The sequence below is a fragment of the Amphiura filiformis genome, chromosome 2 (genome assembly GCF_039555335.1).
Source record: "Amphiura filiformis chromosome 2, Afil_fr2py, whole genome shotgun sequence".
Taxonomy (NCBI): Eukaryota; Metazoa; Echinodermata; class Ophiuroidea; order Amphilepidida; family Amphiuridae; genus Amphiura; species Amphiura filiformis.
The window spans coordinates 21,943,930-21,971,707 of record NC_092629.1 but is presented as its reverse complement, the minus strand read 5'-3'; the positions used below and the strand labels follow the sequence as shown (position 1 = coordinate 21,971,707).

Here is a 27,778-nt window from a genome sequence, read left to right as displayed (position 1 = left end):
CATTCTATACGTTTGGTGGCTTTTTAACACAGAGCTTTCGGATACAGTCCATTGTTATGCAGACATGTTTCCTATCCGTTTCAACACATGTAAATGACATCGGCATGAAAAGTCTATTAGCATGGTCAGTGCTGTGCAATTAATACTTGGGGTTAATGGCACTACGTGACAGCGAGAGTAAAAAGCCCGGTAAAAAGTGCTTGTCTTTCGCTCAGAAATACCCGGGGGGGGGGGGCACTCAAATATGACAGTGTACGCATGCGTGACCAAATTTTTTTGAACACCCCCTAAACAAGTTTTCCTCTGTGAGCAAAATGACCCCCTAAGCAAGTTTTTAGCGCGCTTTCCCCCAAAATTTGACCCCCTAAACAAGTTTTTGTCTAATTTTGACCCCTAAACAAGTTTTTGTCTAATTTTGACCCCCTGAACAAGTTTGAGTAGGCCTATAAATTTGACCCACTTTACAAGCTTTGATGGATTTTGACAACTTTAGAACAATTTTTTGGACTTAACATTTCATTGAACAGGCCCCTCTTGGGTATGGCCCATACCATACCACTTTAATAAGCTTTAATACATAGCCTAAATAATGACACGATGAATTCAGAGTGTATATGAGGCCTTCAGATTCGTAGCTTGTTTCGTGAATCTGCTGGATTCTTGTATAAAGTAGTTTTGTGAGAATATAAAATACCAGTATACAGCGTAATTTATACAGAAGCAACGTTTAAATACTCAGTATTCACGTTTCACGTTGTATTTGATTCCGAATTCGGCACATAAAGTTGATTATCGTGTCCCGGTATCATGTGCCCTTTCCGTGCTTTCTTTAAGTAATCCAGAGAAGGTTTACATTTTTCAGTTGAGAAAGCTCAAAATCTACTACAGTAGTAATAAATAATGCATGAGGAATCTATAAAGTCCTGAAAATCTTTTTGAAATTCGGATGATGTCGGCGAGTAGGCCAACACACGATATTTTCGTCGATCCGTCTGTCCACTGAACTATATACCCATCAAATTATATATGACGTCATAAATGAATATGCATGTTTTTTATTCTAAACGGTATTTTACATGGAAGTACGAGGCCATGATTAAATCACATCTAACACGTCATGAAATATTTGCATAACACCGTGACACTTTAGATTTGGAGTATACTGTAAACATTTCTACGAACGGGGAATTCCGGCGAGTGAATAAACTTTCCGGGATCGGAGTGTCAGCAGATTTGAAAAGCGGAATAAAATGGTACCCTAAATGCGTTACAAACGATTTTAAAACTACCCCTTTTCATGAAAATCAGCGTTTTTTACCCCCTTAACGCGTCACGCGAGTAACGTGCTTAACCAAGAAAAACACCCCTTTTCACGCGTATTTTTGGTCACGCATGCTTACATCATTATATTTGAGTGGCCCCCCGGGAGAAATACCTATTATCAGGCGATTTTCTGTGAATATCTACAAAATACGTCTCAACCTAAATCAATAATAAGGATGAGTATAATTATAGAGAATGTGACTTTTGAGCGCTCTTTTCAGCACCGTTTCTATGCCCGAATTGAACGGGGTTTAGAAAATCCATAGCGTTTAGTGAAAAGTGCTTCTGTTTCGATCAGAAATACCGATAATCAGACAATTTTCTTTCCCGTTTTCTTTGAATATCTACAAAATACGTCTCAACCTAAATCTGAAATTGGGAGGAGTATAATTAAAGATAAAGTGACCTTTGAGCGTTGATTCATCACTGTTGCTATGTCCAAATTGAACAGGTTTGTGTATAGAACGTATTTAGCATGCATGTCGTTCGTTGTATGACCCACTGAGATCGATGATTTTACTGGGCTGAGATTTTCCATAGCAACAGTTAAACGTGCTTCTGCTTCGTGCGCAATATCGCCTCGTTATACGATTTTCTGCGAATTTCTAGAAAACATATCTTAACCTAAATCTGAAATCTAGAGAGGCACTTTTCAGGAAAAAGTGATTTTTGTGGCTAGTTTTTGCCACTGCTTCTGTACCGAATTGAACAGGTTTTTGTACAAAACGTATTCGCATGCATTTCGGCCGTTGTGTGGCCGATTACCATGATTTAAAGTCGGGGTTCAAGTTTACCCTGTTGATAATCAAAATGTCAAGGAATTGTTATCATAATTCTCGCGATTCCAAATACAGCGCGCCACCAACGACGGCAGTGAAAATTGGCATTTCCCGTGTCTGGGGTCGACATCCTTTTTCATCGACCATAGCTGACCATGTTTGTAATTATTAGTATTACTCTAAAAACACAATGTTTTATAGTATTTTTGAATTTTTTTGAGACTTTCTGTGTTGAAGTGAAATATTGCAGTTTGATATTTACAGATGTCCTTTTCTAAAACTCGCAAACTTGATGTTGATACTAGGTGTTTCCTTTTTGTTATACATTTTCTAAAACCGCCCTTTTTTGTTTTTAAACTTTTCAGCCCGATACGCGCGAGCCTAGTCAATGCGAAGTAGGCCCTACCGCCCTAGGCCTGTCCTTTTTTAATGGAAAACGCATAGGTTTTATTTTGGTTATTAGAATAAATTGTTTGAATTCTCTTTGAATTTATTGTTTGTTCAATATGATAATAATATAACACCAGCATAGGCCTACTTAAGAACATCCATACTAGGTGTTGCGTTTTTGTAATCGGCCTACATTTTCTAAAAAAGTTTTTTTTGTTTTGTTTTTTTTGCACGAAGGCGCTTAGCGGCCCGCCGCGCGGGATAGGCCTACAGTAAAGAAATCCAAGTAAAGATTCTTAATGTCTCATTACGTATAAACATGCATCACATTGGTTTGCCGTTTTTGTTATTATTGTAATTGTTTGATTTGTCCTATTTTATTTTTAGCCTAAATTTGTATCTTTAATTATATTTTACTATCAAACATTAAAAAAATTACGATCGCAATAAAAACACTTTGTAGGCATAGCCTACCGCATAAAAATAACATTTATTTTTTGTTAATATTTCAATTTGAGACTTTAATGCATAAGTTCAACAATACCTCATAGAGTTCTAGCATTATAATAAAGATGAAGAAAGTTTCAAACTGCAAAAGAGTACATGAATTTTAAATTATTTATATATTTTTTGGTTTGTTTCTTGTTGTTGTTGTTTTTAGGCTGTAGGGCTATATACAGTTGTTTTCTTCCTCAGCATAGACTATATTATTAATTAGGCCTAGTTTGACTTTTTTCTTCTTTAAAAAAAATCATTTTCCCATCTTCTCTCATTGCACCTTTAGGCCTTTTTAAATTTTATTTTAATGCACCTTCCTAACTTTATTTTTAGTGCTATCAAAATTCAGCCTCTTGTATGATTTATTTTCATATTTCTTTTTTCTCCCATATTCGTGATACTACCGGTATTTTACGGAGAATGATCATCAATGAAAAAACCTGAAATGTTTCAAAAATCTGAAAAAGCGCGGGAAATTAGGCTAAAAAGGCGAAAAATGACTGAAATTAAATGAAAGTGCGGAAAAACGGGACAAAAAACCTACATCAATTCAGGTTTAAATTTGACAATTGTCATGCCTGATTTTAATATTAATTCATGTTTCTTTTTCATATTTTGTTGTTTCTTGCATATGCCATGCCATCTTTATTTCATCTTTCCCCTTTAATAATTCATAACCCAAGGAAATTTACACTTAATATAGGCCTACTCCCAAATAGCACATAGCACACGTTGGTTGGAATGAGACTGAAGGGGCGAACTCAAGACACCCCCCCCCCCCCACACACACACACCGATTTACGGTGAAGCATAGGCCTACATGTACTGCACAATAAGGGACAATTTGCAGTTGATGTTTTTGACAAAAACAAGATACATGCTTTAACAATGTAATTTGGAGGCCATTATAGGCCTAAATGAAAACGTGCCTATACAGTAGGGTAATCGAGCCCCCGCACCAAATTTATCGAGGGGGCTGAGCCCCCAGCCCCTGGTTCATAAGCCTATGTAATTTTGTTGACAGAATTGCACCACGAAAGTTTATTTTAAAAATTAACAGGTTTATTTGTTTAGTGCAAGTATATATTTTTTATCCCGACATTATACATTGGGGCCAAAGTGTTTTGTTTATAGGGCTAGAACGAAATGGCTTCTAAATTTACGACCTTTCGTGATACTGTACCGGTAGGCCTACATCATGCTACAAAGAGCGATCCAAAACATCACACGAAAATGCTTTAAAACAATTAATTCATATCTATTCAAGTTCGTGAAAAGGTTATAAATGTAAAACATCTATAGGCTTCGGTTAGGAAAAAATAATAAAAATAAAAATAAGACAATCGTTCAAAACATTCATGAAAACCTAAAGCTTTTATCTTAATCATGTATCATGCATGGTAATAATTATGGGAAAAGCTATCCAAACAGAAATAAAAAAAAAGGCACGAATTTGCGTTGTAGATAAAATTTCCTATTTGAAATTGTCTTGCAATTGCATCAAAAGCATTTCGCTATTATCATGATTATTTATAGGCCTACCCAAACCCGAAAATTGACATCGGGTTTATAGGCCCAGATGGTCGATCAGAGATATCAACATTTTTGACATCGAGTTAATACCGTAGTATGGTTGAATAGGAGTAGAGTAGCATACATTTGAAATTCGAAAACGTTTTAATCGTAGGCCTATTTAAAAAAAAGTATGTTTTACGCTGTTCATGCTGTTAAAATATGTACCGGTATTGAATATTGCGTTATTTTAAATATTACATAAGATTAGGCCTACTTTACTTAAAACAAACACGGTTTAAAAATTGGGTTTTTTAAAAGGATATAGGCCTATGCATGAGGGTCTAAGTATCCCCAATCATATTTTTTTAATCAAGTCTATTATAGGCCTACTTACAACAAAGCTTAAAGACCTTTAAAATGTTTTCTTTTCTTGTAAACGAGAGCCTAAACTTAAGTAGGCCTATTTTCCTAAGCGCCTCGGATCGGGTTCGAAAAAGTTTGAAAATAAGGGTTTAATTGATGCCCCGGTTGCTGTCGATTACTCAACCATTTGTTTATTTACGTTGATGATGACCAGCTTTTTTTGTATTTTTCTTTTCATTTCTGCCTCATTTTTTAAGTTAATTTCGACAGTCATGGTTTAGGCCTACCTCTGTGAATGTTCAGAGTGTTAGGCCTATTCCCACACAAATGGGCATCAATCGGGATAGCGTTTCCGTCTAAGACGAAAATACCTAAATTCGTCTCAGGTTTCCGTTTCCAGGGTCGATGGTTCATGCATCGTCGACGCGTCATGGATGTCGACTTTTACCCATGATGCTCTGCGCGAAGTAGATCAGCTATGCGTGATCGTAGGTGGCGCGCTGTATTTGGAATCGCGACAATTTGATTGCTTTTTATCATAATTTAGTCCCCAAAATGTGTTATTTACTACACTGCTCAGCGTCAGTGCAGACACCTGAGCAGATCAGTTACGCAATCCAATTAAAGACTCATTCAGTGATCCTACCGAAAGTGTTTAAAAACAAATATTATTAATAATATTTTTTAAATGAAACATTTGGCAAAAAACAAAGAAAACAGCAGTATTGACAAAGTTGAAGCCCCATTCAAATACATGTAGCTAATTTATATACTGTCAGTATATAAAGTACAGATTCGTGTAAAATGTCTTATTTTGTCTTAAATACACGGTTTTTGGATGAACCACTAGCAGGCTATGTTGGCACATCTATAACAATGACAAAGGTATCAAAATCTGAAATTTGATGGTTTTACGATCGTCAAAAAGTCTTTAAAATGTGCTTAACAACAGGGGATTAAGGCCTTCGCCCGGGGCCTTCGCAACCGACAGATTGAGCCTATTATCACTATCCCGCATGGCGCAAGAAAGACAAACCGCAAAAGCCCAGTGACTCGGGCGGGGCGGTTAGTGGATTTTCGTGGTTAATCTTTCTGGAGCGATCAGAGTCGAGTATAGTTGGTAACTGAGAAAAAAACAGGTCCTACTCGTCGGATTAAATATTATCTGAAATTTGTGGACGTAGTGACAAAATGATTGACAGGTATATGAGTCACGCTTTATTACTAGAAACGTTGAATTACAACACCGAGGTTACCAAAACTTTACGAAAAGGCCAGAGTTTTCTTTGTCTGCTAGTTTAAATTAATACTTGAAAAGGCATACTTGTATTAAGTGCTAGTATTTCAGCTCAACATTAAATCTTGCACTTTTTATTCACAGTCCAGGCTGACGTGGTAGCAGCCCCAGCTCAAAATACTGTGACAACATTATTGAATACCTTGTAATGACAAAAGCATCCTAAATTTGGTCCAGTTTTTCGCTCACTTTACATGTATTTTGTCAAAATAAAAATATTTCAAGGGTGTGGTAGGTGGGATATAACCTAAGTATATACATTTACTTCAATATACTAATAACTAGCAAAAACAACGCATTTTGTTTACTATAATCAGTTCTTCCTTGGAGAGAAATTACTAGCTATTACCCAGTCACCTACTCGATACTTTATATACAACTAATATTGGTTCCCAAATTCAGTCATTCGTGTTCAATAACTATTACGCTATTGGCTAAAAATACCGGCAACATTCAAGGTGCTATCATTAGGAAGACTTTAAGCAATAAGCATGTTAGACACCACCATCAAAATAGCCCCTCCTTAGCCACCTACAAGAGCAATCTGAAAAGGAAAATAAATTTAATTATAAAAGTAATTAAATAAAACAATATATCATTTTTGAAATCAATGTACCGCCGGTAATTCATCCAACAAGTACGATGAAAACAAATAAATTGAACTGAATTGTTGCCCCATATGTCACTGTTGTGAGACACATGTAATTGTGGTGTTCTTGTTTGACAGTGTGACCATAGGGCGTAGCCAGGATTTTGCAACCGAGGGGGCACAACTTGTAAATGTAACGACGGAAATATTTTTTGCCGAAGGAAGTTGTGATTTGTTGACCCAAATTTTTTTTGCAAAGTGAAGAGCAAAAAAAGAAAAAAATGGATTATCATTATAGGCGGTACCAACATAAAAACACAAAATTTTTCATTCTTTTTTTTATAATTCTTCCCTTATTTCTGTCACCCTGGGTAAAGAACAGTCTATTGTTAACCCAATTTTTTTTTCACCAACGCCTTCCGTCAACCGACGGCCTTACATGAACCGACGGCCATGACGTAATTATGTGTACGCGCTGAATTATGTAAGCTGCAATCTGATACCCCACAGGCTTGTGTACAAATAATTCAAGATCGTTCAGATTTTAATGTTTTAACAAATATTTAAGTTGGTGAAAGTTGAAACGTCTATTAGTATTACTATGTAGAAAGATAAAGCTAAGCTTTGATGGGTATCAAACCACCCACGATGCTCTCAAAATTGAAGATAAATAAACCAAAAAAACCAAAAAAAAAAAAAAGAAAAAGAAAAAGAAAGAAAAAAAAAAAAAAGCACGGCCAGTGCTCGTTCTTACCAATTGATGACACACGTTGACGGCCACCTTACTTGACAGATTTTCCTGCTGCAGCAGAAAAAAGAAAGAACGAAATTATATTAGCTTCATTGCACAAATAGCACGGAGTACACTAACAATTATAAATTGTATTCTATCAATCAGTTTCTACTCCCGATTCCAGAAAAATAACTAGAGCACTACAGTATTTTGTTGGATTAAAATATACCATCTTACTTTGCCGAAATACTTTGGTTAGTTCTATCCGGCAATAAAAGTCAAATAATTGTTTTACTCTTTGGCCAATTTTTGGAAATAGGGCCAAAACATGCACTTTTAAGATGTGTTTCATATGGTGTGACAATCAAGCTCCAAAACTTGTGTAAAGACTATATTTTCATATTATGCATTATAATTTTTGGAAAAAACTAATTTTCTAAACTTTTTAATTACCAATTATCAAAAATAACATACAATATTAGAATTATGAACTAACTCTTAGGATATACTTGTTACGAGTCGTACTTGACTCAAGGCCAAAATCACCTTTTACCCGAACTAACACGAATGCACAACACAAATACACTGTTTGGTTAAGCTAACAAAATCTAAGTCTTTAATTGAAAGCACGTTATGATTGATACAATGACAACAAATGCACATACACAATAATCAAATATAATCACTCTTTATCTATTTTGTACTTAGCCAGCATTCTTCTTCTTGGCGATCATAAAGCTCTTGCAATGTTCTGGACGACTGATGTAATATATCCTTATTCACTTGTCCTGCGAAAATCAGCGAAGTCCTTTGTACACTTGCATTGATAAATATCCTTTCGAATAAAATCCTCACACAAAACTCGTATCTCCTTGCGCCGTTCTCCAAACACATTTATAACTCCTTGCGCAGTTCTCCAAACCACTTTACTCCTTGCGCCATTCTCCACTTCTAAACTTCTTGCGCTGCTTTCTTCAAACTTGGTGCTATTTCCACCTTTCACACAATATCTTCAGGAAGCAGGACTGCGATGCAGTTGTCCCCACTTATTTTGACAGTTGTGTTGCTCCTTTAACCAGACTTCAGCAAATCGGCAGAAGAATATATATTCCTTTCTTGGAAGAATAACGTTCTTTGACGTATTCTAGATCTTCTCCGACAACACTGGTAAATAGTAGTACTTTGACTACATAAAATATTTCTGGTTTGCAATTTCCTTTCTTTGAAGGAATTGGACTGTAAGCATATTAGCTAGCTAGCCCAATAATTGTGTTTACATTTTCTTATATCAAGCATGGGAAAAAAACCCATTCTATTATGGGCCACTTACTACCCTCACACTATGCTCAATCTGGGAAATTCCCAAGTCTTACTTATACCATTAACCTTTCTCATTACATCACTTCCTTAGGGGAAATCCCATTACATCACTTTCATTTTACAACCTCAGGGGGTTTCCAAATATTCCAAATTAGATATGATTCAACTTATTTTGCTCAATTTGAGAGGGGAATTCCCCCAAAATGTCATCACTCATGTAACTTTGTAAACAAAGATAAATCATCAAATTAAATTACTGAGGGCACATCACATACTCAAGACGTGTGCAAAATCTTAGCATTTTGCGACTACGATTGTAAAAAAAATATACAAAATTGCATGTTTTTGACCCAATTTCCCTCAAGTTGCAAAAAAAAAAAATTTAGAACAAAGGATTGGGATTTAGCTATATTTCATTTGGCAAAACAAGATGTTGTCTTGTCAAGATGACAAGATCTTAAAAAGATGTTGTGCTGTATTTTTTCTTGAATAGGAAGTAGTGTGAATTTCATAGATACATTTGAAGACCGTAAGTCCACTTTGCCCCTCAACATGTATACCTTAAAGTTAGTATAGTTTCGTATAGCTTGGTAATGTTTTTATACATGTTCAGGGGGCAAAACCAATCTTTCACAACCTTTCATGATGTTTTCACCCTGGAACATGTATTAAACGTTATAAAACCCTAAGAAACTATACGTAACTTTAGTGTATACATGTTGAGGGGCCAAGTGGTCTTCTTCCGCTGAGGTCTTCATTTGGTAAATTTGTATTATGCTATAGACCTGCAACTAATAGTCTAGATTTTACCAATGAAAGATTTATATAGAAACGGTTTAAATCGTCTAGTGAAATGCTAAACGTAAGATATTTGTCTCAAGCTGTTGTGAATGAAAAAAATATTTGAGATCGGCCAAGTACTAGTAGGTTACACTTTTAATCCGTTGGAAATTGAGTGTTTTCCACAACAGGTAAAGATAGATATAGACTGGTTCTATTTTGGAAACATTGCGTAAAAGTTGGCAACCAGCTTATTTTTGTTAATTTGGGTATATGCTGAGCTCGAATCTGTTGTCCGCCAAGCAATATTTTGAGACCGTGACCCTCAAAAAGACCCCCAAACGACCCCATAGGATCGTATAGGGCACATATTAATTGTATTCCAATAACACTTTCAAACATGTCAAATTATGCGTCTGGCCCCACTGATCACAGAAATGTAATGATTATGCGTGTACCTATCGTTAAGATATTATGTTTGATATCAGAAGTAGGGGAGACCGGGGCAAGTCCGCCCTCGGGTTAAGTCCGCCCACCCCATGTTTCTGATCTCGTGACTGCTGGAAAAGTACAATGATGATGTAATTAGCTGGCACACGTCATAGCTAAGTACCCAAGAAAACAAGAAAGTCCGACACTTCTCGCCACAGAAATTATCGTCAAAAAACGTTTTTGAGTCAAGGAAGTTTACATTTTTGAATTTAGTAATATTGTAATAATCTCAAGACCTTGCAGAGACGGTTTCCGTTCTTATATTTGTTTGGAAGGTGAACGTTTTGCCCAACATATTATGCAATTAAAAGATCGACATATTGTGTTTAGTAGGCATAACACGAGGTAAAGAAAACAAGTAGCGTTGGGGCAAGTCCGCCCTGTATGTGAAGGGGCAAGTCCGCCCTGTGTTTTTCCCAGGCGGACTCCCGGGGCGGATTCGCCCCATCGGCGAATCATGCAAAATATTGATAATAATACCTGTAAGAATTAAGAGTAAAACTACATGCAAACATATTTTTTAAAGTTAAGTGGTATCAGTATTACTCATACCACCGTTTATGCCATAAAACTATAAATGCCGAAGTTGTAAATAAAGGTTTTGCTCATTTTGGACCCCTACATTTATAAGCTTACATTATACCCCTCCAATAAATTTAGTAGACTCTTTGGAAGAGAGTGAGTGCCTAATATACCCTTTACTAAACGTTTGCATTAAATTTATAATTGTTTTGCAATATTATAACCTTTTCTTTTTATCAGGGCGAACTTACCCCACCATAGGGGCGGACTTGCCCCAGCACGGTGCAAGTCCGCCCTGTCATCGTGATTTTTATTTTCCCTTCTCCTGCCGTTACACACTTAAAACTACGGGGTCAAAAAATGACCCAAACGGGGTCATTTTTGACCCCAGCATAGTTATCAACTAAACACCATACCACTAACGGGGTCATTTTGACCCCATTGGTCGGGGTCATTGCAATGACTACGTATTTGGGTCAAATAGTAACCCCATTGGGGTCAAAATATTACCACATTTCGGGGTCAAATGAAATGACCCCTTCAAAAGGGTTGCATTATTGGGTTACTTAATGACCTCATTTCGGGGTCAAATGAAATGACCCATTTGAAAGGGTTGTTTTATAGGGTTACTCAATAACCACATTTAGGGGTTGTTTGGATTTTTTAGTAGGCCTATGGTCATGCTGGTCCCACCAGGACATAAGTGTGTTTCTGCACAGAGAAAGCATTACATAAACAGCAAATGCATCTGTGTATCACACTCACACGCAGTCAGTCATCGCCTATGACAGTTCACGTATTATAAGCTTACATGATATAAGCTTATAGGCTAACAACTGCAGCCAAGACACCGGCCACGACAGCATGAAATTGGAATGAATCTGCGTAGGCCTACATAGATAAGGTTCTATGCATCCTTGCAGTCTCACTTTTCAACTAACTTTTCATATTCCATCATGCAGACAAGCACACACGACAATCCGCTGAGCTGCACAATCAGAACAAATATGGCGCTGATGTGACCACGTGGGAAGCCGATGCACACCGTGTGTGCAAATAGTTCCGAAATGCAAGTCATTATAAACGGTTGACAAATTGGGTAACTTCGGTCAAAAAATTAGTTTTATTTATTAATCAACAAACATTAATTGCAGCTCATGTTTAAACTCATTTATGAATTGAGATTTTCAAAGCGGAAGATTGAAACTGATATCAATGCGCGACGGTATCGGCAAAATGACCACTAAGTTTTTGACCACGTTCGTCGTGGCTAAAATGACCTCGTGAATGTGGTCAAATTAAAACAGTACAACCCCTTGAAGGGTCAAAACAACCCCAAACGTGGTCAATTCAAAATGACCACGGAAAATATAACCCCGTAGTTTTTAGTGTGTACTGAAAGCTCAATGTCCTTACAAATGTGGTAGTATTTAGCTATAGCATACAGCTTAAAAATGTCAAAACTATAGCCTTCTAATATGAGAATTGTCCTCTCTAGGCGAGATTGAAGAAAATAGGGCGGACACGCCCCGGTCTCCCCTACATTCCTCGTATTCAGAATACAATTCGATATGTCTGTTGTGCTTTAATGTCCCACAAAAAATACTGTGCAAACGTTGTTATCAGAGCCCTTAATTTAATAATAGGCCTACAATTATTGCCATTTTATCAAAGTACAATCAAATGCAAACTTCTCTGGGACACTTGTTCATATTTCGAGCACGTGGTTAAGTACAACCGTAAAGTAAACCGTAAACCATGTGATATTTTATTTGTATAGATTCCAACCTATTTAGAATCCATTAAGGAATGTTGGACCAAACATGATACAAATTTCAAAATCAAGCCGTTAGGTATACAACATTGAATAAGGGGAACGGTGAGGGCATTGAACTGTGTAAGTGTACCAGCATTTTGCACTTGATTGCACTTGATTGCAGTGTTGTAAGACTATACTTACCAGGTTTGTTTTTTGCCTCCTTAACAGCTTTAACTTTGGCCTCAAGATCTCTGAGTAGACCAGGCCAACATTCATTGAGCTTTTCATCGGTGTCTACACGGTAATACATTTTTGTACCGATGATTGGACCTAACCAGCTGGTTGCTTCGAAGTGGCCTACTTTCAGAGGAATTATAGGGACTTTCATTTTATAAGCATACTCGGCTTCTGAAATAGAAATGTAAGTGTTTAGGTTAATATGAAATATACACTAGCCTTAAGGGCGTACTACACCCATACCGTAAACGTTCGCCTAATGGCGCTATGGAGTGCATGGAAATGAGAGAGCGCCATCCCTGTAAAAGCCGACTATTATCACTGATCATTAAGGGTACGTGTAGTTAAAGGGTGAAACCTATCGACACATACAATTATGAACAAGATCGAACAAACTTGTTCATGATAATGCGGTATTCATTCACCTGATACGTTGTGGCCCAGTGAGCAGAGCATTAGACTATAGTGCGAGGATAAAGAGAACTTGTGGAGAAGATTGATGGTTCGAATCTCATGCAGTAATTTCTGACAGATTATGATGTCTGTCAATGTTTTTTTTCTGATTTGAGGAAATTTTATTCTCTATTTTATCTTTAACATTGTTTATATAATTTTATTATTTTATCTTGTATGTGTCTTTTTTCATGCTTTGTTTTTATCGTTTCATTTTAATCAAATGTTGTAATGAACCTATTTAATTGTATAAGCATTTGTTATGTGTGTGAGACGAACTGTCATGTACGACGACAAGTCTTTCAATTCGCGCGAGTGTCTTGCCTATGCATCAGTGGTCATAAGAGGTATATCATTTTATTCGAAAGGAGGGGGTCCCAAATATACGGGGGTCATAAAGTCTTGGAAAGAATAATAGGAGGGGGTCATAAAATGTTTTATTTTCTGGTTTGGTATCATCAAATTTTTGTTGCCGAAATAGGGGGTGCGCAATTTTATTGACGCAGACTTTTTGTAAATTTGGGACCCCCCCTTCCGAAAAAAATGATAGCCCTCTAAGAGGATTCAAAAGATAACCTCTGCCCCAATAATGCCTAGCTATATTTGTTTGAAACTGTTCCACAGAGGATGTATCATAATAGGCTCAGTCTTCAAATGATATAAATAAAATTTGAATGAGTGAACGAACAAAATCATACAACGACCAACTGAATAGAGGCTGTGCATATGGCGTATCATCCCGTAAATATGGCGGACTACTCAAATGCATTCAACAAAAGCATGATTGCATCTACCGCGACAGTTTGTCTCACACATATAACAAAATGCACTACGATCAAATAGGTTGATGACAACATTTGATTGAATGGACTGCACTGCGCCATGATTACGGGGAAGAAATCGGTTCAAATCCTTTGTTTGGAGCCAATCGATAAACGCAAGGCCTCTATAGCTATCATTGAATACTGGCTAGGATTCCACAACACAATGAGAACATGTTATAAGGCGCTTTGGAAGGCACACAATACCCCAATGGCTTTCCATATTATGTGCACTCAACAACTATTCAGTATCGAAGCCCGGTATCGAAGTTACGTAATGTTACTATGTCAACGGGATCACGCGCTTAAGTAATGAGCCACGATCGAAACAATCAGTACAGAAAAAAGGCATATGAAAATAGCGTGATCGTAATGATCGCCATTCAAACAGTGCTTGGTTCCGATACCATCACAGAGTTACGTAACTACTTCGTGGTCTGATAGTTATATGATCAATGGTCTGATCTACTTGGGTTCGATCCTTTTAATAAAAGAAAAAATAGCTGATCATTTATAATGCATAAATGAATAAAGTAATGTAGTTACACAATTTGAAACATTGAGGCCGTTCTATTTTTCAAAGGTCATTTAACTGTTAAATGTAGTGGAATATATCACGCATTGATAGGTAGCAGGTGGAGCAAATTTTGTCAGCGGTTTTTGTTGCCGTTTGTTCGCAGTGCCTATTTATCTATAAAAAAATAAGAAAATTAAAATTAAATTTAAAAAAATCACAATATTCATTCGTAAAATGGGGACAAAATCCAAAAACATTTCTTGACCCTTCTTCACATAAAAGTGGGAGCAGAAGTCAAGATTCGAACAAGTACCATTCACCATTCCAGGCGCACCCTCTACCGACTGAGCTAACGGGTCAGACAATAGAAGGGTGTCATTTTCAACTGAAGAATATTAAAAAAATATGAAGAAATTACAATGTTATAAAAAGATTTACCAAAATGAGTTAGGTATAACGTATGAATCGATTTACAAATTAAGTCAAATGGCACTTTGAGAAAGAATACCTGAAGAAACCCCAAAACATCTGCTGCTCTAGCAACTAACCTAGTGACCTAAAGTATTGGGTCATGTCACGATATTTTTTCTGAGGCATTATGTCCAGGTTGCTCAATTCCACATACACGTATCCTTAATGCTGTTGAGATTTTACAAGGATGGCGCTCTCACATTTCTAAGAATCCAAAAGCGCCATTAGGCGAACGTTTACGGTATATTGGTTTGATTGGTCTAAAAAAATATTTTTTCATTTATAGCTAGGCGATAGGCCCCTATGCACGGATCATGTGAAATAAAAAAAATTATGAAAAAACATCGTGAAAGTGTCCTTTTTCACCCATTTGTCTTAAGGTTATTCACTATTTTAAACTGTTGTGATTTGGTAGTTCACAGCATCTTTCGAATGGTAGTGAGCTTTGGCAAAAACTGCATAGCTCAATTCATAGCGAGCGTGTAGAAGAATTAAAATATCACAGATATACTTTTATAGGTGCTGCGGTTTCGAGTTACGTTGTAAAGAGGGCTGAAACAACAACACTTTTGTAAAACGTAAATAACTCATTAACAACAATAAATTAAGCAAGTTTGCAAAGTATACGATTTGTAGAATAATGCAAAACATCAAGGTATTAATTTTCAATAATATATTGATCTAGATAATGAAAATCGATTTTTAGGTTGCTTCGACCAACAATACCTCGTCTACCCTTAAAGTTGACTAGTTGGTAAGGACGCTTATTTTTTTATTTATTTTTTTCCCGATCCACGGGATCTTCTTCACAACCGGTTTCTGCCGTTTCTAACATTCATCGATATTCACATACAGTACGTATTAGACTCGCTACCAGTCCAAAATACGACCTGCCTATGTATATTTAGGGCTGACACGTCAATTTGTATGACCAATAGGAAATACACTGGTCAGACATTTGAGAATAATTCTTTAAGATTTGGTAAAAAAATTGGTAGCCGCCTCATTATGCTACCTAATCAAAAATTTTGTTGAAATAAAATTAAGGATCGAATGCGTTTTAGTGTCAAAAAGGCAAAATTACCGTCAAACTTTCGCCGAATTCTGCACCCTTGCGAAGCCCTCGGGCGGGTGCACAGTTAAATCGGGAATAAAAATATCCGACCTTTGCGATAAAAAACAACAAATTACAACATTGGGCCATGTTTGGACATACTATAGGCCAAATAATATAGAATAGAACATTTGACATCAACTTGACAAACTAATGAAGAAAATGTGCTCCATAAACATTAGGTGAGTGCGCAAAACAATTCCTATTCAAATGCGTGTATAAAACTGAACAGGGCCGGACGGCTACAAGACTACCGCATAAGTTCAAAGTTCTCGTGTTGCCAGATTCAAACATGAGCATGTATGCCTAGCACCTTCTCTTGGTAAAATCCCTGATAATATCAAGAAATGTATGTTGTGCCTCCTCCCCTCCCCGTGAAGTGGCGTCCTGGGGGATCATGGGCGTAGCTAGGACTTTTTAAGGGGGGGGGGGGGCAAAGGAGTGAAAGGGGAACCCTCATTCAAGGGGGAAATCTGTAGCGAAACAAAATAGGCTCAAAAGTACAAAAAAGACCCTAGTAAAATTCTTCAGGGCGACCGCATCCGGGGGCGGACTTCCCACAGGGGGTGGGGTAGCTTCCCCCCATTGCCCCCTTATGTAGGGGCATACGGCACTGGACGTATGAGAAATTTGCTCAATCCCGCAATTTAAGACATTTTAACAATTCCGCAATTTTAGACATTTTAAATGGTAGGCCCTAATAAAGTGAGTAGAAAAAGTGAACATATTAAATAATAGTAGACCTATTATACCCCGGGGTATATTAATACTTGGCTTTTGCAAAAATATAGGTCTACGTGCCAAAACTTGCGGCTTGCCCCTTCTCGGCCTGCCTAAAACTGAATACCGGCTGCCATGTAGGCCTAGGTGTAGGGGGATAATGTTTTGGTATGTCGATAGAGGGGTTGGCATGTCAAAGTGGGGAGGGCAAAGATTTGTTGGCATGGGGAAAGCAATTCACCACCCCAGATGGCGAGTTGCGATAATATAAACTGAATCAGCGGTGTAAATAGTCGGGTATCTACCAGGTTTTAATGTGCATCCCCCCAGGACTCTACCAAACCAACTTTTTTAGCTTCCTTTTATGGTCCTATAACACATTCAAGATGTTAACAAAAAATATTTCCCGGCACTCCGGCCATATTCAAGGTTAAAGATCAACACAGTGGTCAAATTTCAAAGTTGCTCAAATCTGGTTAACAAGCACACCAAATTATTCCTCTCATTGCAAGGATTCAGAAAAAGTATAGTTTGACATACCTGCGACATACCGTTCTTGAGTTATAAGCAAAAAGGTCAAATTTTGGGCGGTGGTCAGTTTTTTTGGCCCTACAGGGGCCAAAAATTAAATGGTCTCAAATTGCTCGTCATGCAAAAGCAAGTCATAAAAGGAATCGTTTGCACTGTCTAAAATGCTTCGTTATTGATAAAATTGGCCATAAAGGTCAATCCCCCATTACATCCTATTGACCACAACCTATGTTGTGATGTTTCCTAGGTAACAAAACATCCTACATGGTTACAACTATTCCTTATTTGACTTATTTTTACATAACAAGCAATTTGAGACCAATTTCGTTCAAATCGGAGCATTTTTAATTTTTGGCCCCTGTGTGGCCAAAAAAACTGACCACCGCCCAAAATTTGACGTTTTTGCTTATAACTCAAGAACGGTATGTCACAGGTAGATAAACCTATACTTTTTCTGAATCCTTGCAATGAGAGGAATAATTTAGTGTGCATGTTAACCAGATTTGAGCAACTTTGAAATTTGACCACTGTGTTGACCTTTAACCTTGAATATGGCCGGAGTGCCGTGAAATATTTTTTGTTAACATCTTGAATGTGTTATAGGACCATAAAAGGAAGCTAAAAAAGTTGGTTTGGTAGAGGCCTGGGGGGATGCACATTAAAACCTGGTAGATACCCGACTAAGCACGAGTATAGGCCTACAATTCCGCAATTTAATAATAGGCGTACATTTTAAAGGTAACACGGAAAAATGAAAGTTAGCCCGGGGTCATAACACTACTAAAATATTCAATAAGCAAAATAAGGGGCTCACTGGGGGATTTCCAAATGGTGTAGCCTACCAACTGAAATTTCTTACCCCTTGCATTTCCCTTCCCTTCCCCGGCCATAATCGCCTTTGTTGTCCCTGTTTGTTGTTATAGTATTAGTGGTTTAGCCAAACGCCGAGTATTAAAGACAAAATCTCATCCCGGGAAAAAAATCATCAGACATTTTACACGAATCTGATAGCTAGCTAAGCCTATGATAGGCCACCTACATCAATTGGTCTACTGCTGATAGGATCCTATGCCAAATATTACATTTCAAAAATGCCAAATGACAATTTAAATGACTTATCCTTCACTTTTAGACATTATAAACAATTTTAATTTTTCACACTTTGCTGGGATTACTGGATAGGCCTTTAAAATTGTATAGATGGGAATGTCTAAATGCGAGCGTAGGGCCTACGTAGCGTGCCGGATAACGTGCAGGAAATTTTTCATGATTTTGACTGCGTAATACTGTAGGCATAGGCCTACCCGTGTTATTCAAAAATCAGCCGTGTCCCATTTAATGTGCGCCAAATATCGCTTTCCCCCCTTCGATCTGCCAAATTTTCCCAAATTCCTTGTCCATTTTTTCCCCTTCTCCATGGCTCCGTATTGGGATTGCCCCATACGCCGGAATTTGAGCTTAAAAATACCTAAATATATACATGCAATAAAACACGGCAACTGGTTATAACACAATGGATTGTGGGTGACGTAGTCAAAATTCGCGTGTGTCAAAATTCGGATACCTTGGCGACGTGCAGAATTCTATGGAATATATTTGATTTTTTTGCCTTGGATAGCGACAATCATAGGTAAGACACTAATAATATTAATCCACTTAAAATATTATATCACTGTATCAATTTTGGAGTTCCTAGTTGAAATGGATTAGAAAACAACGGTAAAATAGTTACCAAAATCGGCAAATCTAAGCTTACGAGCCTTACGGAATATGGTGGGTATAGGTGACGAGAAATGCAATTTGTTTTCAACATTGCTGTAGTATGGTTGTACGTGGTAACCTGTTACCTATGGCTTAATTAAGTTTCAGTGAAATAATGTCGCTAGTTAAAAATACAAAATATAGCTCAACATTGAAAATAGAAGCATTTTAACCAGTTCGTTTTTGATAGATGTGGAGCACTGAAAATCACCAAGTTCATGAAGCCATCAGGAACCACTTATTCCCATTTTACATATCAACATTATTTCTCCAATGCGTCGGCAACACGTATCCAAAATTTTAACGAAATCTGTTGATAGCAAGCTTTCCAAAATGAAGTGAATTTAAAACATGAGTGATGTACCTCCTTTTGGCTTCTACCTTCAAAAGCATGTAAGTTACATTCATACCGATGCCACCAATAGAACGAGAAGATTTGCCCCTTCATTTTGCATACCACTTTGTCCATTTTTTTCCTCATTTCTTCACAAAATGCAAAAAACCGCAAAAAATGCAATGGGTGTAGTACCCCCTTAAGATCTTGAATGCAATTATTAAGGCCTGCTTACAGTCCGATATTTTTGCAAGCGTTTTCCGTTGATCCAAAGATCAAAACAGGAATGAGGGTGAAGCCCGATCAGGGAGGAGAAGCGAACCATCTCAATTTGTACATGCTATACTCCTACACGGGTTGGTAGCTCGCGGATATTAATTCTGTTTTCCAGTCTGCAATTTCGTACATGGACGCGGTACGCAAAATTTTGTTGTACGCAAAATAATCCTGTCAAATATTTTCTTACTTAAACTAACTCAAAAACGTCGATTTCATTATTGTAATTTTCTTTTTAAAAAAAGGTGAAACATTTTTCAACAACTCCTCCTATACCTTTGTAGAGGAGCCAACCGTTGTTAATCCGTGATGAATCCACACTTTTACAGTAGCGTATACGCGAACGCGAGCGAGACTACGCGTTACGCGAGAGCGCGTAAAATTCGTCATGCCTGGAACCTTTGTGCGTATGCAAGCTTACAAGTTGAATTCAGTATTTTCAGATAGCGGCTAAATTTTGCCGTTTATTCTGTAGTTTTATTGATGATATTAACAGAGAAATCATCGAAGTTTTTGTAAGGCTTAGTGACAATGATTTACTGACATTTCCTCGTGAAATAATCGTGAATTATACGATTTTTAGCTTGTTTTCGTTGTTGAAAGGATTCAATCATGTTTCACCGTTGTTCATCACCGTTTAACAACTCGCGTCCGGCGCGTCTGCGTGAAGTTTACTTCGCTCGGGCAGCTAAAGCTGCCCTCGCGAAGTAAACCACGCAGACGACGCGGCCGCATCGTTGTTAAACGGTGATGAACAACGGTGAAACATGATTGAATCCCTAAATCACACCTGCACGGCAATTTTGGCTCTTTTGGTAGTCCTGTGTTATACATGCGAGAACGACAGTAGCATTATCCACCGCGTTGCCCATTGCTTCAACAATACTACCTTCTGTAACAAAAACAAAGTTTTACATGGATAGCTATATGAATTATCGCTTTATATTTTTGTTATTATTATTATTATCATCAGTGTTATTATTATTATTATTATTATTATTATTATTATTATTATTTTATTATTTTCCACATTACACCACTTTTATCTTTAGAAATTAAATAATAGTATAGCTTTGTTTGAACATGTTGAAGAAAACTAATACCACTTATATCTTTCGAAACTTAGAAGTATTACTTCAAACATGTATATACATAAATTTCCCTTTATTTACATAAACCATCCAATATTACCACCGTGTTTTTAGACTCTAAAAAGAATTTTAAATCGAAATCTTTCAAATCTATAAAATTGCTCTTAAAATTCCAACATATTCAGGAGCAGTGGCGTAGCCAGTGGTGGTGGGGGAGGAAGGGGAGGTACCGTCGGTACATCTTAGGCCGTCGGTACACGAGCTTATAGTGTCAGGTACGTGTATAACGTCGGAAAAATGTTGCCAAGTAATATACGAAAGACATAGGTAATCATAACTTTACCTATTTTGTCAATGTCAATCCAAACCTGGTAGCCCTCTTGCTGCAGCTTATCTCGTATCATTTTCATTCTATCCTGTGTACCCCATTGGTAGCTGATCATCACATGACCTGAAGTTACAAAAAGGCCCTACATGTAATATGGGTCAGTAAGTATTTGATTTCAATGAGGTACACATTGCCAATTATTCTTGACATGGGTCGTCATACACAAATCGTGCGTGGATTTTTCATGTTTTACCTTTCATGGTCTGATGAAGTTATAATGATGTTTGTAATGTTAATTTGTTAATTTTATAGAGGGTATTCAATACGACGTCACTCATGACAGAGTCATCCTCATTTAAATAAAAGTCTGTCCTCCATAAGGTACCACGGGGCAATACAATAAAACAGCCTTGTGATAGGTATGAATGGTTGTGGGATCGAAATAGAGACCTGTCCCTCTGTCATCTTAAGCTATCTTAGAACTGTCCTCCAACATGGCTGCCATTTCAATTGTTAGTACCGTTCCGGTTGTTTTATTGCATACACTATATAGGCAAGATTAATTTTACCATAATCCGTTTTACATGCAGCCATTTTCCAACAGCTCACCCTATAACATATCGAAAATTCTGGCAAAACAAAGTAGTTGAAAAGTTCCTTATTGGCATAAATCTGATATAGCCGCTTATGCAGGATGATATTTCCTCGGAAATTTCAAGGTTGGTCAAATCTGATTACAAACCATACTAATGTATTTCTTTCATTATCAGGATTCGGAAGAATATTTGCAAATTCAAAAAGACTTGATCAAAGAATTCCTTGAATTCACTGACTATATGAAGAATAAATGATGAAGAATACGATGAAAAATAAAATGATGTAAATTAATGTTAAAATGAAAGTAAATATCAAATGATGGTACCTTGCTTTCCTGGAGCATCCTTTTCATCTTCCTTCTTGAGTTTCCCTGCTGCACCGTGTACAACTGAAAGAGAGAAAGAAAATACATGCAAGTGTAAATAAACACTATTCATTACTAATACCGTCAATGTTCGTTAAGACATAGGGGAGACCGAGGTCAATTGTAACAGTTTTTAGTAAATTGGGTAGAACTTCCGTTGGGTAGTTAGAAGATACTAAATTGAGTTCAATTTGAAAGTGTCATACCTCTGCTTTAAATCCGTTCTGGTTTGAAATTAGTCAAGCAAGTAATATTGAAGCTATAATCATTTTAAACAGAGATCATATGTTACAATTGTCTCATACCTCTGGGGCACGTCTGTGGGGGTAATTGTACCACATTAACCAAATGAAAAAAAAAGCCATGAATAATAAATGGTTAGGGGCATTAGTAATGGCTGTTAAAATTGTCCACGACCATGGTTGTCATCTTTGAAGCAAAATTCCACACCTTTTGTAGGGAGCTTACATGTGAATAGCGTTATTGACATAAATGACTCACATAATAGTCTTTCAATTCTCTAGTTATCAGAAATGGCCTTGAATCTTAAATCTGGATACAAGATCCAAAACAAATTCAGATTTTTAAAAATTTATTCAACTGCTTAAGAAAGTATTATTTTAGCTTCATGAAAACAGCTGTCCAGCCATTTCAGCGTAAGTGAAGTCAAATAAGCACGATTGTTGGTGTTGTGCTAAAAAGTACTGTGTCGACCAGTACCTATAAGGCATGGGCGTCACTGTTACAATTGCCCCTTGTTACAATTGTCCTCGGTCTCCCCTACATTAATAGGATTAAAAATGCAGATACAGTATTATTAAGATATTGGAAAAATACTCGGTCTTGCGGCGGTGTGTTGATTTTTTGACAGTAGATTTCTAAACGCCGTTACTGTATACGCACATATATCTATTCAAAATCACTCTCTTGTATCGAAGCAAGGTCGCGTATTAAGCCAGTTCTGAAGATTTTGAACGTACGAAATGAACGTGGAGACAACGTTGAAAATGCACAAAATTTGTCCAGCTAACAATATAGTAAATATGGTCCCTTTTGTTTGCAAGAAATTATTATAATAAAGCAACAGTGAGGTGTGAAAATTGACTTCATTCATACGCACAGTTCATACATGCATGTGAGATTGGCTCTATAAAATAGATACAAACGAAATTGACATTTTGTACGACGTCACGACGGTGCATTCAACGCATCTAATTTTCACCACGAAAAAGTGTCATTTTAAAAGTAAAGTCATGATATATGGATGTAGTGGTCCTTAATCTACCAAACTGTTTGTTTTTTGAACAATAATTTTTTGGAAAGCACTGAAATACAATTGATTTTAAGCAGCATGTTTTTAGTCAAATCAAAAGCATGCTGTTTTGAAGTGGACATAAGATTTGGCGACCATTAAATTCCTAACGCTTTGCCCTCTGGTGACCAGATCAGATGCTAGTCTTTGTTCCAGCCGCCTTGTTCTCCTTGGTGACGAAGGAGCACAATCCAGCTTAAAACCACGTTTAAACGTCGTTTTAACGCACGGTCCACGTATCGCTTATGAAACATTGCAATCCCTCTAGCATTCGAGGCACGATGTTTTGCTTTGGCAGTGACGTCCGAAGTCAACTCATCTATATAGTATAATTAACTGATATTATAGATTTACGTCACAGCCATGTTACCCAATATTAATACAATTGCGGTATTTTCTATTGCTTCTTGCTTCCAAAATCTGTGTCATTGTTACTTTTTTTTATAGACACTAGGAACAAAGTCTTACCTTGCATATACTCTCCTACTTACGATCAAGTAGTTTCTCATGTATTAACATCATATTATGGTGTCATAAATTTAAATTCTAGCTGGAAAGAAAAAAAAAAGCAAGGTACACCAACTTGACGTGAGGGAACAGGTAAAATACAGACTAGACAGTACGTAGGGGGGGGCAAAATAGGCATTAGAAGAAAAAGTGTGCTAGAACAAGTGATGAAAATCACTGAGCACATAAGTAGACATTCTGGTTGAATTTTTTGTCTGTTAGGTTTTGTTTGTCTGCTACGTGCACAGTGATTTTCATCACTCCAGTGTACTTTTGTACTGCCTGACACCTCCGTAGGTTCTGGAATTGGCAATTTTTGGCCATTCAACTTTGGCACTCTGCACCTAACTTTGCCTGTTTGTAGGCCTACATGGGTTGTTTGGTTTTTGTCTACTTATGTGCTCAGTGATTTTCATCACTTGTTCTAGCACACTTTTTCTTCTAATGCCTATTTTGCCCCCCCCCCCCCTACGTACTGTCTAGTCTGTATTTTACTTGTTCCCCACGTCAAGTTGGTGTACCTTGCTTTTTTTTCTTTCCAGTTTTTCATATATTCAAGGTATCCTCTTGTATCATTTATTGATCCTTGATGTGTTTTGTGTCCTCGTCCGCTACTGATTCCCTGACGTCTTATTATATAAACCCCGGCTATAATACCTTGAATCTTCGCAGTGAACTTGGGTTTAAATTCCTGTTTAGCAACCATCTCTAGCTCCGGACACTGAACATTGTCACTTTCGGAGTCATCTGTTAGGATCTCGGCCAAGTTTATGTAATGTTGATCACCAGATCCACAAGTACAAGCTAGGCAGAATGTATACTCTATTCTTGGAGCCCATGTTTGCTTTATACTTGTCAAAGCAGTTTCTAGGAAGGCTTTCACCTGGAAATATTATGTAAGAAGGTGGGACAATTTAAGTGTACAATTATTGTAATCATGCAAAATGAATCTCTAAATTTGTTTGGTAAAATATTGTTTCTTCCACGTTATATCATTCCTTATTCATGTTATAATATAACGAAACCTCGTAAAATGAGTTTTTGATAATATGATAGTTTTAATATTTTTTTTATTACAATTAAAATTAAAATAAGCTGGACATTGTTTTCCTCATAACTCAACATTCATTTTACCAATACTAGTATCTGCTTAATTGTCCAACCATGTCACCTGAACAGTACATTATTACTTTTACTGAGGCAGGTTCTTTAAAACGGGGACAGAGTTGTCAAAAGCTCCAATTTGGGCAAGTGGCTTCCTAATATCGTAGTGACCAATTTTTGAGTACCCCAAAATTACCAACTTATGGAAACCATCACACCGCTGAAAACCATGGAGTAATCGAGGTATATATTTCCGGAAACTTTCCAAAAAATGCGTCAAATAAATTTCGTTTGTGTAACTAATAAATTGGTCTTGAACTCTGTAGCATCATGCAGTATACTTGTACATATTTTGTAATGATTCATTATATCTAAATCACGTTAATCTTGATCTGGTTTTGACAACAGGCTATTTTATTTCCACTATGTGTTCGCTATTTTTTTAATTTGTGAAAATAAAGACTAAAAATACTGTAAAATATATTTATGTTTTAATCGTCGCTCCCTCCTTAAGATAATTGTGTTGCTGCTATGGTACTCCATAGAGGTCAAACACAAATAATTACCCAATTTTGATGAAGATGGTCCCAAAATTTTTGTATCGTTATAATCATTCAGAAAAGAAATAGTTTTCACTATTAACGATGTTTCGTTACCATGGTATTACACCAAAAGGAGTTACTGCACATTGAGTCCAATTGATGTTGACATATTTTCCCGCGTTACCTAGGTAACGAAATGTCGAACATAGTAAAAAATACTCTTTTTCTGAATTATTATAACAAGACAAACATTTTAAGACCATTTTGATCAAAGTCGGATAACATGTATGTGTTTGACCTCAATGGGGCCCAAATTTTAACCTTAAACCTTTTGGCTAATAACACCAGACTGATTTGCAGTAGGTAGAAGGTAGTTCAAATTATATATTTTCTGAATCGTTGTGAATATTTTGGTATGACTTTGAACCGGATCGGAGCCATTTTGAGTTTCGACCCCTGTATAACCTTTGACCTCATATCTATTTTATTGTTCAAGGGTTCATACCACTAAATCCGCCTGTGGTGTGGTTTCCGGTCAAAGTTTATCACGACTATAGTCCCAACTGTGCATAAAAAATGTGCAAAATCGGTACAATATTAACAATTTTAGTGTTGCAAATCGTGTTTTGCTAGAACGTGTGAATGTGATCTCTACTAATTTGAACGCAAAAATTTGAGTGATGTTTACGATGATGAGCGCATGAACACACGAGGTCAAAACGCGGTTAGCATTCGGACGTAAACACGGGAAAATCGGGTCTTTTTATATAGCACTATTTTTCTCAAAAAGTAGACCTAAAATATGGTATCATTTTCAGATATGTTATGCAGAATTTTGTTCTGATTAAGATGATATCAAATATATATTTCAAAGTAAGACGTAACTCGACTTACACTAGCCTAAAACGTGACCCCTATTTTGCACGTAAAGTCTATGGAAAGCTATTTTGTGGCATGTACCCTTTAAGGAGCAATTCCATGCGTTTCCGCGCGTCTTTATCTATTTAAAATGCACGCGAAGAAAAGAGGAGGGACATCAACAAGCGCGTTCATGGACGCCGCCAGGTTTTTCGCTGTATGTGCGTTTGCCGCGAATAGGCCTGCTTTTATTTCCAATTTAATAAAAGTTCCGATTTTGGTAGAAGTTTGAAACCTTTTGATATGAATAAAGAAGAGTTTCAAAATATTGAAAACATTGTTTATTGGTGTTTAAATTACAAAGAAGTTTTTCAATTTCATTGTTATTTTTTAACCAATTTTTTTGTCATTTAAACTCAAGTTTTGGTCTTCAATTTTAATAAAATTACATAAAAAATTAGATTTAAGATATTTAAGTTTCTAGTTTGCTTTATTTATACCACTGTCCAGTATTTTAAATTGTTATAACATTCAAAGTTTAATTTACATTAATATTTAATTTCAAATAGCCATTCATTACATTTGCTTTTTGGACAAAACGGGTTAAAAGTGACGCTGGAAGGGGGGGGGGTAGGCCTTGACATTTCTTGTCTTTTTTAATATTCTGCAGGTACTGAGAATGTTTTAATTTTGAAGTTATGCACTTGTAAAAGATGTTCAAAGAACGTTTACTCTTAACATCAATTAATATCTTCATGAAAATAGCAAATCAGCAACCATTGTGCATTCATGTGCATCAAAATGACGAAAAATGGCAATTGTCGGCTATCACGCTTGTGCTTGAAATCGACATCCTGTCTAAAGTATGAAAGAAAATAACCCAAAATTTCTTACAATTAATTCAAAATGTAGTGAAAAAGATAACAAAATCATTTTCAAGGCCTAAAAACGATGTTTTAGCCTCTTCAAGGGTTCATACCACTAAATCCGCCTGTGATGCGGTTTCCGGTCAAAGTTTATCACGACTATAGTCCCAACTGTGCATAAAAAATGTGCAAAATCGGTACAATATTAACAATTTTAGTGTTGCAAATCGTGTTTTGCTAGAACTTGTGAATGTGATCTCTACTAATTTGAACAGAAAACGCGAAAATTTGAGTGATGCTTACGATGATGAGCGCATGAACACACGAGGTCAAAACGCGGTTAGCATTCGGACGTAAACACGGGAAAATCGGGTCTTTTTATATAGCACTATTTTTCTCAAAAAGTAGACGTAAAATATGGTGTCATTTTCAGATATGTTATGCAGAATTTTGTTCTGATTAAGATGATATCAAATATATATTTCAAAGTAAGACGTAACTCGACTTATAGCCTAAAACGTGACCCCTATTTTGCACGTAAAGTCTATGGAAAGCTATTTTGTGGCATGTACCCTCAAGGGTGCCGATTGGGCACCTGTCATTTTTGACCCCTC

The 27,778-nt window shown here is 36.8% G+C and overlaps 1 protein-coding gene across 1 annotated transcript; it reads right to left on the bottom strand.

Annotated features, from left to right (window-relative positions):
• Nucleotides 1–6,080: 6,080 nt before the first annotated feature.
• Nucleotides 6,081–25,129, bottom strand: LOC140139027 (uncharacterized). Its single transcript, XM_072160812.1, has 8 exons — nucleotides 25,109–25,129; nucleotides 24,452–24,677; nucleotides 21,937–21,999; nucleotides 21,030–21,137; nucleotides 20,386–20,487; nucleotides 12,562–12,768; nucleotides 7,509–7,556; nucleotides 6,081–6,709 (listed from the first exon to the last, which is right to left on the bottom strand). Exons 1-7 carry the CDS (start codon nucleotides 25,127–25,129, stop codon nucleotides 7,537–7,539), a joined length of 747 nt encoding a protein of 248 aa, XP_072016913.1. The 3' UTR covers nucleotides 6,081–6,709; nucleotides 7,509–7,536.
• Nucleotides 25,130–27,778: the final 2,649 nt, after the last annotated feature.

Excerpts from the sequence above, each read along its gene's own strand:
- LOC140139027 (XM_072160812.1), bottom strand. The coding sequence starts at position 25,129 with ATGGTTTTCAGCGGTGTGATG. Across the intron at positions 24,678-25,108 it reads TGGTTTTCAGCGGTGTGATG|GTGAAAGCCTTCCTAGAAAC; the intron begins GTTTCCATAAGT and ends TAATATTTCCAG. Across the intron at positions 21,138-21,936 it reads GGATGCTCCAGGAAAGCAAG|GTCATGTGATGATCAGCTAC; the intron begins GTACCATCATTT and ends TTGTAACTTCAG.